Source organism: Phaethon aethereus (genome assembly GCF_964289735.1).
Source record: "Phaethon aethereus genome assembly, chromosome: 15".
NCBI lineage: Eukaryota > Metazoa > Chordata > Aves > Phaethontiformes > Phaethontidae > Phaethon > Phaethon aethereus.
Genome location: NC_138591.1, coordinates 9,656,619 through 9,670,112, shown reverse-complemented (window position 1 = coordinate 9,670,112; position 13,494 = coordinate 9,656,619). Strand labels below are relative to the sequence as shown.

General features: G+C 40.4%; 1 protein-coding gene across 1 annotated transcript in view; it reads right to left on the bottom strand.

The window, feature by feature from the left end:
• The window catches only part of SMG1 (SMG1 nonsense mediated mRNA decay associated PI3K related kinase), a gene marked incomplete at its 5' end in the record, with an annotated part of 67,172 nt that extends 53,905 nt beyond the window's left edge, over positions 1 to 13,267 (bottom strand). The window contains 2 exons of the mRNA XM_082006774.1: positions 3,597 to 3,760; positions 13,179 to 13,267. Coding sequence (XP_081862900.1) covers positions 3,597 to 3,760; positions 13,179 to 13,267 — 253 coding nt within the window. The remainder of the gene's footprint in view (positions 1 to 3,596; positions 3,761 to 13,178) is intronic.
• Positions 13,268 to 13,494: the final 227 nt, after the last annotated feature.

Here is a 13,494-nt window from a genome sequence, read left to right as displayed (position 1 = left end):
AATTCACTTATGAATCCACCAGACAGGCTCAGTAAAATGGCCAAAAAAAGGAGAAAGCTTTTAAAAAGCCACAGATTATTTATACGTACAGACTGAACAACTCTTCCTAAACTTACACACAGTCAATATTTCCATGCACTAGTACTGACATTATCTTTAATTAATTAAACTCAATCCTACATTCTCCCACTTGAGATAAACATGGTATATCTTCGGTTACAATATAAAACAGAAATAAAAGTGTCATTTTGAGTAATTCAATTATTTTTTACTCCTAGATCCACAAGAATTTACATACTCAGATGATGAAACCAAAGATTTTTCCAGCCTGAAAATCTTTTCCACCGCTTTGAGGGGCAAGTTCTTCCTCCACAGTACTGTGGAGTGAAACTGTCCCCTGAGACTGCCCAGTACTTCACTCAGTGTGTTAGAGCTCACTTTCAAGGCAGCTGTGCAAGCTGCTTTCTAAAGTGCCTTCCCTGCTGGAGACAGGTAAGAATTAACTAATAAAGTTAAACCCAGACAACAGAAAATATGCAAGACTTCTTTCAGAAAAGGTATTTCCACAATTCCACCTGTATCAGTGTATAAAAGGAACCCTGGGAAAAAGGAGATGTGGCTCTCCGTAAAAAGAGGCAGCCTACCGAGACTTGAGGATGGATAAAAAATAAGTTCAAACATGAAGGTGAATCTGTACCTTAATAGATGTAAAGAATGTCACCTTGAAGGCAAATCTTTTGAGAAAATGAAGCTGTGAGCTACCAGTAGAAGTTTGTGTATTTCTATACACACAGGTCTACCCTACCATTTCAGAAAATTCTGTGCAAAGTCTCAGTTGTAATTAGTTAATTACAATTACAGTAAAGATAATGTGTGTATATTTGGATTTACAACATTAAATCAATTTTTAAACATAAACTAGTATGTCTGCCACCTTAATGTTATTTTGCCTAACAAACCAACACTGTCCTATGAAGGAAATTACTCCTAACAACAATAAGTAGATTTATGACAAAACAGAAGTGTATCACTAAAATTCAAAGCAGCAAAGAAATTAATTTAACTGAAGATGACAGATAATCATGCATGCACACCACAAACATCAACTATCAAAACCAGACATACTGCCATATACTACTGGAGTTCTTAAGAGTTACTTCATACTTTCCCTCCAGCACACAAAAAACCCGCAGCTTTTTTGGTTTTTTTCTGCAAAAGCGTGTGGTACTTGCCACAGCATATTTGACATTATCTTAAATGAATTAAACACAAACCTGTATTCTCCCACTTGACATATAGATGGTACATCTTTGGTAACAATATGAAACAAATTGTCATTTAGAGTAATTAAAAAACAGCAGGGCAATCAGGTTTTTCAGCAATAAGGCTGTAAATATTACATTATAACTCTCTTCAGTTATCTATGGATCTGAAAAGTGTTTGAAAATCTTCATATACACAAATTCTATTCACTTCCCTTCAAATGTTACATCTGAGACCAAATAAGAATATGACCAGCTACGTCACTGCTATTAATTTTAGCACAAATATGCAGATACCATGACATACAAATACTAGTGCAGTATCTTTTTAGCAGTAAGGACTCAGAGCATATGATAGAGCTACAACTCAAAAAGGAGGAAAGTGTTGCAGGAATGGAGAATATCTCATCTATAAGTAAAAACCCAGGAGCCTTTTATTTAGTTTTAAAAACTTAAATCTGAAAACTCCCCTGTCTTGTTTTATAAAGTAAAGGAGACGAGACAAAGAGGAGAGATCTAATTGCAGTCTTCCACTAGTTAATGTGAAGAGTTATTAAAAAAAGTCAGACTAATCTTACAGATGCAGAGCAAAAGGACAGGAGTCAATAGTCATAAGTTGCAGCAAGGGAAATTTGAACTGTATATGAGAAAACAATTATTTACCAGGAGAGTAGTAAAGCAGTAAACAGGCTGCTAAGGGAGGCTGCAGAACCTCCCATCCTTGGAGGTTTTCAAACCTGACCCAACTTCCAGAAGTTATCAGGTTGGAAGTCATTTTTTATTATCAACACCAGAAACTGGGGTGGGGGAATCACTTCTCAGGGATTCTAGGTACTTATGACATATGGTTATCCATGGCAGAAAAACTAGAAGTTCTTAAAATGAAATTTCCATTCTGTCAGACTCTAACAGACTAATTAAAAAATCTTAGTAAACAAAGAAACTATTCTGCATCTGTAAACTTACCAATTTCTCCAAAAATAAAAAAATGAACTAGAGGTACTTGGAATTCAGTTTTATAGTACAGAATATCCTAATCGTATATTTTCAAGTCACACCTGAACAAAACAGCATAGTTAAAGTGCTGAGCCAGCAGAGACATGCCCTGTAAGACACAGTACATGAGGGAGAGATAGGTGCATTTTTCTTTTCGAATGACACTTTCCCAGCAACCTCACAAACTACCTTATGAATTTGTCTGAAACCTACTATTTCACTATACTCCCAGTACATTCTTCAAAGTTTAACAATACCTCCTCTTCCAGTCTGTGTGAAACACAGTAAAACTCTCCACGTTAACAGACACGTTGACAAATATACTCACTTTCTAAGCAGTTTCTCTGTTAAAGTTCATCAAATCTTAAGGTTCTCAAGGTATGCAGATAAACAATTACCTGTTTCATGCTCCTACCTCCTACTAACAGTACCTACTACTTATAAAAAAAATAAATTTGCATCAGCACATCCAGCTGTAATTTCCCCTAAAATGTAGCACTTCTTTACAGATAGTTACAGGGCAGAAAAGTAGGGGGAGTGCGAATTCTTTTCAGGTTCCTGAACAAAAACTCCCACACTAATATTCCTGTGAGATTTTCCTGAGTCTGGCCTGCCTCAAGATTTATATAGTCTAAAAAGTGACTCTGCAAGTAAAAAAATCCTCCTATTTGATATCTGTATTTGGCGATTAAAAAAAAAAAAAACAATACAGATTTCTCTTTCATAAAGGTAAAAAATATATGATTTTAAATTTTCAGCTATTTTCTAGAGAAAGTATTTCCATTCTCAAAAAAGAAAAAAACAGTGTGAGCCATACATCACATGATCTATACGAAGTCACTGAGGCACAAAATAGAAAACCCCATTATTATAGACAAAATATAGATTTGATTCGCAAACTAAGATTACAGTTTGCTGCAGTGAAGCTGCAATAGATAATATATCAGATTAGTAGACCATTTAACCAGGCAGTCCATTTTCAATACCAGGAACACACTAGACAGTATTCAGAAAGATATTACAACTTGCAGACCAGACATATCCAAAACACTATTCTTCAGGAAAAAGTGTTTAATCTGTTAAGGCAAAAAGTCTCCTCTTACATTCTCCTCCTAATGCAACTGCATATTTTTCTCGCTATTCATATCAACCACAACATTTATTTGTATGCTGATAAATCTCTCAACACAGTGATACTGTGGCAATGAGTTGTATCAGTTCACTGCCTTTTTTGGAGAGAAAAAACACCACCAAAACAAAGTTCTCCACCATTTCAAGTTTACTGCCTTTCTCTGAATGTCTCCTCACAATTTACACATGAAACAGCAATCTGTATACCTTTTTCTTCATTCTGTATGTCAGTGTGGACTCTGATATCATCGTGTCTTTGTCGAGACACCACAGCTGAATTTGAGGGTTGTAATCCATAGGAGGCAGAACTGCCCCGATCTCTGGATGAAGAGTATTTTAAATTGTCCTGGTCAGCTGATGCACTGTCAGTTCTATAAAGAGAAAAATATTTTTTTTTATGTAGGGGTATAACAGGAGTGGGATGCACATTCACTTATAAATGCAACATATTTAAATGACAATCCCAAATGTATTTTCCTGTGTTAAAAATGTTGTATGTCTAACCTGCTTCTTAAAAAGTGACCTTAAATTCACACTGGGATTAGAATTCAGTCATTATTACAGCAACATGCAAACAAAATGCGCTCTAGTGTGCCAGTGCTTTTTCTCAGGACGTTCTCAAAGCCTCTTTTCAGTTAGATGCCTATCTGAGATAAGGAAAAACTACTTTCCAGAAGTGAAAAATAAAATTAAATAAAATGGTATAGGTATATACCATAGCTAGGCAATACAGTGCCTACCATTTGTGAAAGTCATTACTAATCCACACACGAACATTTACATAATATGTTAGGGGCCTTATTGAGCAATGTAAAACCATTTATTAGATGGAGGTGTTACTAGTGTGTAACTGATTATCAATATAGGAATCACATATTAAGTTTTTGCAAAACAAAAATTGCAAAACAAGATGACACGCTTCACTGTGGAAAAACCTGGAATGTAAATTGAGAGCTGTTATCCTTTACAGTAAATGTCTGCAGATAAATGAGTTAAAAAAATCTGCATTAAGTTTAACCACTCATATCAGAAAACTGATTAATAACCAAGAATAAACTTTTAAGGAACAAGGTGAAAATTATGAAACCAGCTCTTACCACTGGACATACTAAGCATGTCATTTTTAAAAAATACAGTAACTTTAATATACTAAACTTGTGTGCCTAAGACTTCAGAACTTAAATTCAACCGATCACTTTAAATGCATGTTTAAAAGCAATACTGAAGGTTTTACATTAAAACCAGTAAAATAATACCCATCCAAAATCTGAATTTTGTTCAACCGAAGTATATTTGGAATCACACTATCCAAATTATTTACAGAGGGCTTTTCCTAAGCAAACTCTAAAGATCTATTATTTTAAACTTTGGATAGTTCATTTGATTATTTCACAAAAAGCAAGACAGGTCATTCCTTTTCATTCCTGTAAATGAACGACAATTTGTGTAAGACAAACACCACATGCTCTTGGGAAAAAGTATTTCATTTTTATTTTTCAAGACAACACTGTGATTAGAACCAGTAGACGAGTTCAGGGAGGAGTTAAATACATCTCAAGGCCAAAAGGGAAAAACACACCTTAAATTTTTGAAAAGCAGTTGTTACTTAAGCTGTCCTGAAGGCTTGCTATTTTCATATGTCGCTCGTCCTTAGTACAACTTGAAGATTAATATCATGAGGGTTTGCAAAAACAACTGGAATTAAAGACACCCCCTCCCATATTCTATTCTCTTTAGAATGTTAAAAGACAATATACTATCAATTTGGAACAGGGTTTGAAAGAAGGAAATTGTACTTTTGCCCTGTTCTCATAGTGAAAGGCTGACATTAGATTTGCTTGGCAGGTATTACTCCCTTTTGCTCTATAACCAAATTCACCTTTAGATATACATAATAAGACTCTCTTCCTCATTCAGTATTCATTGTGGTGCCACATCTACTGTTTTGTCAGGCACTTGCTTGGACTATTTTACAAAATAGGCTATGCTACTCAAGAGGCAAAGCCTTAGTAAAAGTCTTTGCTCCTGACAGTCAACTAGGATTGTAGAAATACTTACACAGTTGGAGCTTCATCATTCACCTAAGTTATGTTCAACAATAACAAAGTTCTCACGGTACCTTCAAATGGTATGAATTTTTAATGTGCCTACACCATGTGCAAATTTCCCAGTCAGCTACAGAACCCCTAGATTTTCTCCCTGCCCTAAAACCTCAAGAGACTTCCAGCTCACTTTGAGGAACAGCAGAGTTTAACACGGAGGATTCAAATTATTTTAGTCTTTCCATGAAACAGAATGACAAATTTTCAATTGGTAAACTTAAGTTCTTAATGGTGCACCTCCCCAAAAAGCATCCCTTTTTTTAAGGCAATGTGCTGTAAACTGTATAATCTCCAACTGCCAAACATTGTCTGAAATTCTTAAGTCCGAAGGCAAGCTGATTAAACCTACAATTTTTAAGACTGTCCTACGTATCCCAACCAACTGAAGGACTACATATGTTCTCAGCTAACCTCACTTCCCACAGTACAGCCTTTGAACATTTTGCAAAATTTTCCATTGTGGTAAAATACATAAGCCTATTGTTTCCCTGGGAAGAACCACACACTCACTTTGTTCTGTCTTTGGGAAGAGCTTTCTGCAAGCTAACCTGTTCACACTTTATCACCCAACTAAAAGGTGAGCACAATTTTATTAAAAATATATAATTGTTCTCCTATGTATCCATTTAAGAGACAATAGTTCCACTACAGTAAGTGTGTAGCTTAGACAGCCAGCAGTTTCTGCCCTTCCTTTGCAAGGCAGAGAAAGAACGCTTCATAGAAAGATCCTGTTCCAGAGAACAGGAATCCTGTGACTCAACAGGCTGCTACGGTCCGTATTGGTTTGAAGAAGGATTTTGAACTGAGAGAAGCTCGCAGTAAGATTCACACCAGATGCAGAGCCCACCATCTCATGGGCCTGTGCATTTTTAGCTGTCCAGCAATGCATGCCATTCCTCAGGCGGGGAGCGAATTTAGGAATTGTACTGTGGGCTCCTGCATCAGCACTCTGGGGGTTTGTGGCCTGGGCTCATCGAGACCTGGGGACACAACCCCAGTACCTGTCACCTGCATCTGCGTTCCCTCACTGAGGAACCCAGACACCTGGGTGACACAGGACAACTGCTGTGTAAACTCACAGCAAACCACGGTCTGCGTGCACAGGAAGAGGCATTTAATTTTCAAATAATTTCTGAAAAATACCGTTTTTCATGTCAGTAACGTATTCATGATTTTGACAGATAACCACTTAGAACTCAAAATGCAGACACTCTATTGATGGGTTCTAGCCAAAGTCTCACAAATAATTACTTTTCCCCCGTCCTTCAATTCCTCTAAGGTACACTGCAGCCATTCCACCAGGCACTGGGAAGAACTGTACTCCCAGCTACCTCAACTCACACCTGCATTTCAGGAGGGCACTTCTCCTGTTCACATGGCGGTATTTCCACTTTAATTACATTGTGCCAAGTGGACGGTAGGTTACGTGCCAGACATAATGCTTAGCATCATCTTTCAAAAGAAGTCTATGTAACAACAAATTTATCAGTTACATACATTGACATTGTCACAGACCTGAACAAACATTGTATACTAATAAAATCACAACGTACAATGTTAGCAACCGATAAGCAGAAGTACAAATACAAATGTGATATTAGACAAAGTTGGAATGGGAAATTGCAAGGACGAATATGACTACGATTACCTTATACTGTAGCTTCGAAAGGATATTTGCCCCTTTGAGACACTACTCTCTTTTATTTCCACCTGAAAAGCTCATTGATGGAGTCTAAGCAAAGTACTTCAAGAGCTTACGTGACAGTTTTCATTTGTGCCTGGTTCTGGGTGGAAAACTACCTGATTACCACCAACACTGGCACCAATTTCCTGCATAAACTGTTTTAGCAGTGTCATTTATACGGAAGAGATGACATTCAGTTTTCTGCAGGGTGATTTTTAACCTGCCTTTATCCATCAGAAAAAGATAATAGTTCACCCACCTTAAATAAACAGAAATGGCCACTAGTTCTCCCTAAAAAAAAAGCTATTTAATTTTTTTCCAAGGACATACAAAAGGAAACTACGATTTTTCAAAAAATATGTGTATACCTCATTTCATCAAAAGCAGCAACATGATTTGACTATAATTTGTATGACTGAAGAAAGCATGGCTAAGAACAACTAGCTTTAAAGAAAAAATCTAGAAAAAAGAAAACTAGGTCAATCAAAAATATATCATGTTTCTTTTGTTATATGGAAGCCTTAAGAATTTTTGTCCAAGAAACTTGTTACAAACAATCTGGTGTATACTATTCATTATCTGTAGCTCTTTCAGAGTGACCCCACCACATGAATATTATTTTGAGACAAAAATCACATAATTGTTCTGCTTGATTTTATTTCCAAGTACAGGATCTACATGGACGATTTATTCCGAGACAACTCTACTGAGTTGTATTATTGTTCAAGCCAGTCAATTTTACTTGCTTATTTGCCAAGTTTATTTGCTATAATGCAGATAAATTCTCCAGTACTTAAAATCTTTATCAATAAAACATTTAAAACTTAGAGTCATTGTATCCACTCAAGTTAACAGCTTCCCACCAAGTTTCCAACCTTTCCACCACTGGCTTGCACAGCAATGGCAACCATCTTTTGCCATGCTCTTTTACCACCACCTGGTCCATCTTGCCAAGCCCAAGCCTGGCTGAGCCCACCCCAAAGCCTACTTTTGTTTCTACTACTCCTGTGTAGTGCGAGCACAAGTGTGTAAGTGGCTCTGTTTTCTACTAGTGAAAAAACAACTAAAATTAACTATTTTCCTACTGCAATTCTGCCATCTCCACTGCTGGACAACTACCTGCAGTCACAGTAGCTTTTCAAATCACCTCTCAATTCTGCATCACTCCCTCCTTCTTAAACAGTAGCTCGCCCATTTCCTTCTGTCCTGTGATGGACATCAGGAAGGAATGTCAGGGAAACGTATCGTACATACGCATCCTGTTCTTATTTTTCCATAGGCATCTTCTGATAGCCTTTTTTAGATACAGGGTATTATGCTAGCTAAATCACTGGTCCAATCTAGTATGGCTATTGTTGTATGGAAGACTATCTGCTCTCCAAGGTCCTTTTACTTCCAACTGACACACTTTCATCTTTCTCATATCTCATTCTCCTCTGTCTTCACATTAAAAGCAAAGCCTTTCCACATTACAAACTTAAGCTCCCCCATTTTACCAAAAAACAGAAAAGCTCTTTGATCTCGTACCTTCCTAACCTTATCAGCATATTCAACACACTCAGATGTGAAAGGAGATCAAGAATTAATTGTTGCCAGTTCAGAACTGAACCCATTCCTGTTCAGCATCTCCCACACACAGTCCACTGAATCTCTTCCCAAGGTTTCCGTTGACCTCTTCACAATGGCACCCACAACTGATACTGCATCTCGTTCTCTAAGCTGCCTTCAACACTGCAGACTGTTCCTCTCTCTTGCTATGTACCTGTCTCACTCTTTGCACCCTCCTCTCTCCCAACTATCCCTGAAGAGATGGAGAAGCCTTACCAACTCTCATCCTACCTGACTCTACACCCATTCTCAGATAATTTCAGCAACATCCTCAAACATCTCCATCTTGCCAACTTTCAGGTCTCTTGGTTACAGATCTGTCCAAACTAAGAATTCAGCCTATCTCTAACAAACATTTTCTGTGTACCTCACTGTACAGGCAAATGCAGAAGAAACTGAGTCTCTGTCTCCACTGTCGCTATAGACAGCACCTACTACTATCACACTGCTTCTCATTCATCATGTTAATCCAGCATCACGGACAGACAATATCCACAACAACTAGTGCTTGCCTTTTGTAAAAGACATGCCTCTGCCCTTCAGAGCCATGTAAAAAGCACTGCTCTAACCATCACTTTCTTAGCCCATCTGCTCTGATGAGTTTCTTTGCTCCCTGCCAATACCTCTCATTCTGTCTTTAATTAAACACAGGGTACTTGTCCTCAGAGTTATGAAGTGCTAGCCAATACTGCTCTCCTGCTTAGCTTATAAGCTACCTGGAAGGAGACTCATATTTTACTGTCTTATCTCATCATATCTAGACCCATGGGGACCTAGGTGGTAACTTGGTTTGGCAGGCACCATGCTAACAGAAATTAGTAATTCATAACACTGACTTAGATTGCATGAAAGGATACACTTCATTTTCAAGAACAAATTTCAGTACTGAACCTAATAAGACACTTTTGGAACTTTTATCAGATGTGAAAGATTTTCTTTTTCACTTTTCCATATACTCCCCTGCTAACCCACCCTTTTCTCATTTTTGCCAAAGAATAAAAAAGGCACAGTGCACCCTGAACTTGCTAACCTGCTACCCTGCACTCACACTCCTGCTTAGTACCACCGTAAGTGCATGAAACTTGCCTTGCCACCAGAAACATTTCCTATCAAAATGAAGTATTGCTTGTTTCAGTACATAATTAGCCTTTAGTACTCTACCAAATTAACTCTGCTAACACACAAGACCTACACACTGACATGGTTTTATCTTTTCCCCCACAAGTCCTATTAGGGAAAATGCAGTGAGATTTGTCAAACAAAAAGGAAATAAAAAAAGAAGTAAAGGTCTAGAAAGCTATAAAGGTTAGAAGAAGGGGGAACAAGATCTTCTCAAAAAAATCCCTGCCCTTCTCTGTCACATACATGCAACATTTACCTAAAAAGTTTTTGTGTTGCTATTAATTTAGGGACTGATATACCTCAACGCACTAATATGCCCACATATATCAAGACAACTTTTTCCTCTGTAATACACAGCTCTGTCAATACACCCACTGTAGGAAAACCAGTCCACATGCATCTGACAGATATGACTGCGTTCATGCAGGCACAAAAAAAAAAAATCAAGTTCTAATTAAAAACTATTCTCCCTTAGAGAAGGATGTGAGCTCCAACTTTCAGTTTCACCCTGTTTTCATCCCAAGTCCCAATGCTGATCAGTATTACTAAAAATTGAGAGGGATCTGGACCTAGTAATGAGCATCAATCTAGTAATTTTTAAAGACACAAAAACATGTGTTTGAAAACACAGTCCATCTGATAATACAATCCATGCATTAGCAGTTCCTTTTTTCCCCTTTAGGAACTTGAAACAACTACAATCACAGCAGTTTTCATTACTTTGGCCATGTGCACTCCTCTCTTCCACGCCCTGCAAGAAAGCATTTGCCAGCAACATCACCTAAGCTAAACGAAACTAACAGTCAACGAGAAAAGAAAGAGAAAGGAAAGAATATGTGGGTATATTTTGTGTTGCAGGGTTTGTCCAAGAGCATATTTGAAACAATCAACGAAAAAGAAATGCTCATTCACAGTTTTATATAACAGATCTCCTTTCAATCATACACATGAAGCACTTTTAAAAATTAGCTAATGCCAAAACAAAGACTGATTTAATCTCTGCTTCATTCTTTAAGCTCTTAGTGTAGACTCACAGATTCCACAGCACCAAAGCCATCTTTGAGATTTAAAAAAACTTGAGCATAACTTACAAAAAGTGTGCTCTGTGTTTAGGACTGTGTGAATATTTCTGACTCCTGAGCTTTCTCACCAGAACAAAAAAAAAAAAAGTATTTGAAGGACAGGATAAAGTTAAATTCTTACAAGTGACAGGATCAGTGAAGAGGTGTTACCTATTCTTTAGCAGGAGCTCTAACCACACAGTGTGATGGAAACAGAGCTAGGCCCTATCCATGCTATGGAGCTCCCCTAGCCTGCCACACTTCCTCTAGTGCTTTCATATCATTGTTTCTGCTGTGGCTTTTGGGATAATTATTTCAGCAGCCCAGTTTACAGCAGCTGTACTTGAGAACTAAGGAGGCAGCAAACTACAGCATGGGGAACGGACCACAGTCAGACACAGAGGGAACAGACTAACTTCTTAAAGCAGCTTTATCACCAGGCAAAGCATTTCTGCAGCTACACTCTTTCACCCCTAACACAACTGAACCTATTGCAGGCAATGCTATATTGGAAAAAAGTCAGCTTCCTAGACCCTGTAAGACACATTTTGTAGGCTAAAAGATAAAATTTGTGGCAAATTAATATATCCAACCAGAAAGCATTTAAAGAAGCCATCCACTGCAAAGATACAAGATGTACATCCAGTCTCTTCCAGGTGGGAAGCTGAAGAGTTAAGGTCCAGAATTCCAGACTGCAGCCCAGAAACCAGAAGCAAGGTAGTAGTTAAGGAATAAGAGAGACCAGACTTCTTAATCCCCCCAGAAAATCTAGATGCTTTAAGATGTCACCAATGAGGTTTGCAAGTTTTTAAGTGAGGAAAAAAAGTAGTTCAATAACAGAAGAAATTGGAACTTAAATAACCATGCCACACACACCATCAAGAATTGAATAGCCTCAAGCGTTAATCCTAGAGGCTGCACTGCTAGCTGTTCAAGGAAAAGGAAAGCTTCCTTCACAGTAAATACTGAAGTTAAATCTGTGTTTTTTAAGATCTATCTTCACATCCACCCAAATTTCCTAGTCCAAACCATGTGCGACTGGGACTGTCATTTGTAAATACATTCCCAAGCATGTGCCACTCTGTTCTTTGCTGGAAAGCCTAAAAGTAGGATCCCATACCCTGCTAAACTTTCGAAAACACTAGAAAAGCCCCAAATCTTCTACATCAAAACCCACCAAATTTATTTACGATTTCTACATGACAATTTTAACACTTACAATAGCAAAGCTGAGCAGTACAGCATAGATATATATCAGATATATTAGAAGTAATCAAGATCTGAAATACAGTCTCTATTTCCAACCTTAATGCTTCTATGATTCTATACTTGACTAAAGAAGTCAACAGACTTTCAGTTTAACTTACTGAGAAGTACCAGGTCTAAACACACCTTAAAACCTAACCTATTGTATAAGCTCTCACTCCAGTTTACCTACAGCTCAACTACTTTCAGCAAATAAAAAAAAATAATCCTGTACTACCTTATTAACCCTCAAAAGACTACGAGTACTTCCGCAGCCTCTGTTCTTCTCTGATTAACTGCCAGCTGAAAACTAGACTGAAAAAAATACAGGTCTCAAGCCCACCCCCCAGCTCTCCACCCCACTCGAGCCCCCTCAGCGCTTCAGCCTGCCAGGGAAGCGTCTCCCGCAGCGCAGCGCGGGGAGGGGGAGGCTGCTTGCCTGCAGGCGCACACCAGGTATCGGCCGGAGGCGAGACACGGTACGGCCACCCCGAGCCGCGAGAGACCGAGGGCAGGAGGGGACACCCGGCAGAAGCGGGGGGAGGACGGAGCGCTCTCACCAGCCAGCTCAGAGCCCAGACAGGGTCCCACCGAGCCCAGCGCGCTGACAGATCCGTCCCTATCCCGCCTCTGGCCGCTCGCAGACGCGGATCCGGAAACCCCCTCCGCGCCCCGGCCCGGCCACGGCCGCGGCCGGCCGCTTCCCCGCCGCCTAGGCCCGGCGGCCGGGCCGCCACCATCCACCCCGCGCTAGGCCCGGCGGCTGCCGCCCGCCGGCCACCCGCCCCTAGGCCCAACAGCCAGGAAGTGGCTCCGCCGCCGCTCCGAGCTGCCGCGGCCCGCGCTGCCCCGCTCCCCGAGGCCCGGCGGCGGGGCCGGGCCGAGCCGCCAGCCGCGGCGCCCCGCTGCCCCGGCCCCCGCGCCCCGCAGGCGGCCGGGCCGCGCCCCCTGCCCCAGCCCTGCCCACCTGGGTTGCCAGTCATTCCAGCCCCGCGGGTGGTAGTGCTGCCTGCTGCCGGTGCCGCTCAGCCGAGACCCCGGGGCTCTGCGGCTCATTACCTTGCCCGAGACGGCATGGCCGGCCGGGCAGAGGCGCAGGACAGGGGTAGGGGTGGTGGCGGCGGCGGCGGAGGAGGAGGAGGAAGAGGAAGGAGGGGAAGAGGCGCGGGCGGCGGCTCCTCACTCGCGCTCCGCAGGCGGCTGCTGTCTCACACCGGAGGGAGGGGACGCGGCCGCCGCGGCTGCTCCGGCTGCTGCCCGGCCGCGCGGCATGCCGGGATCGC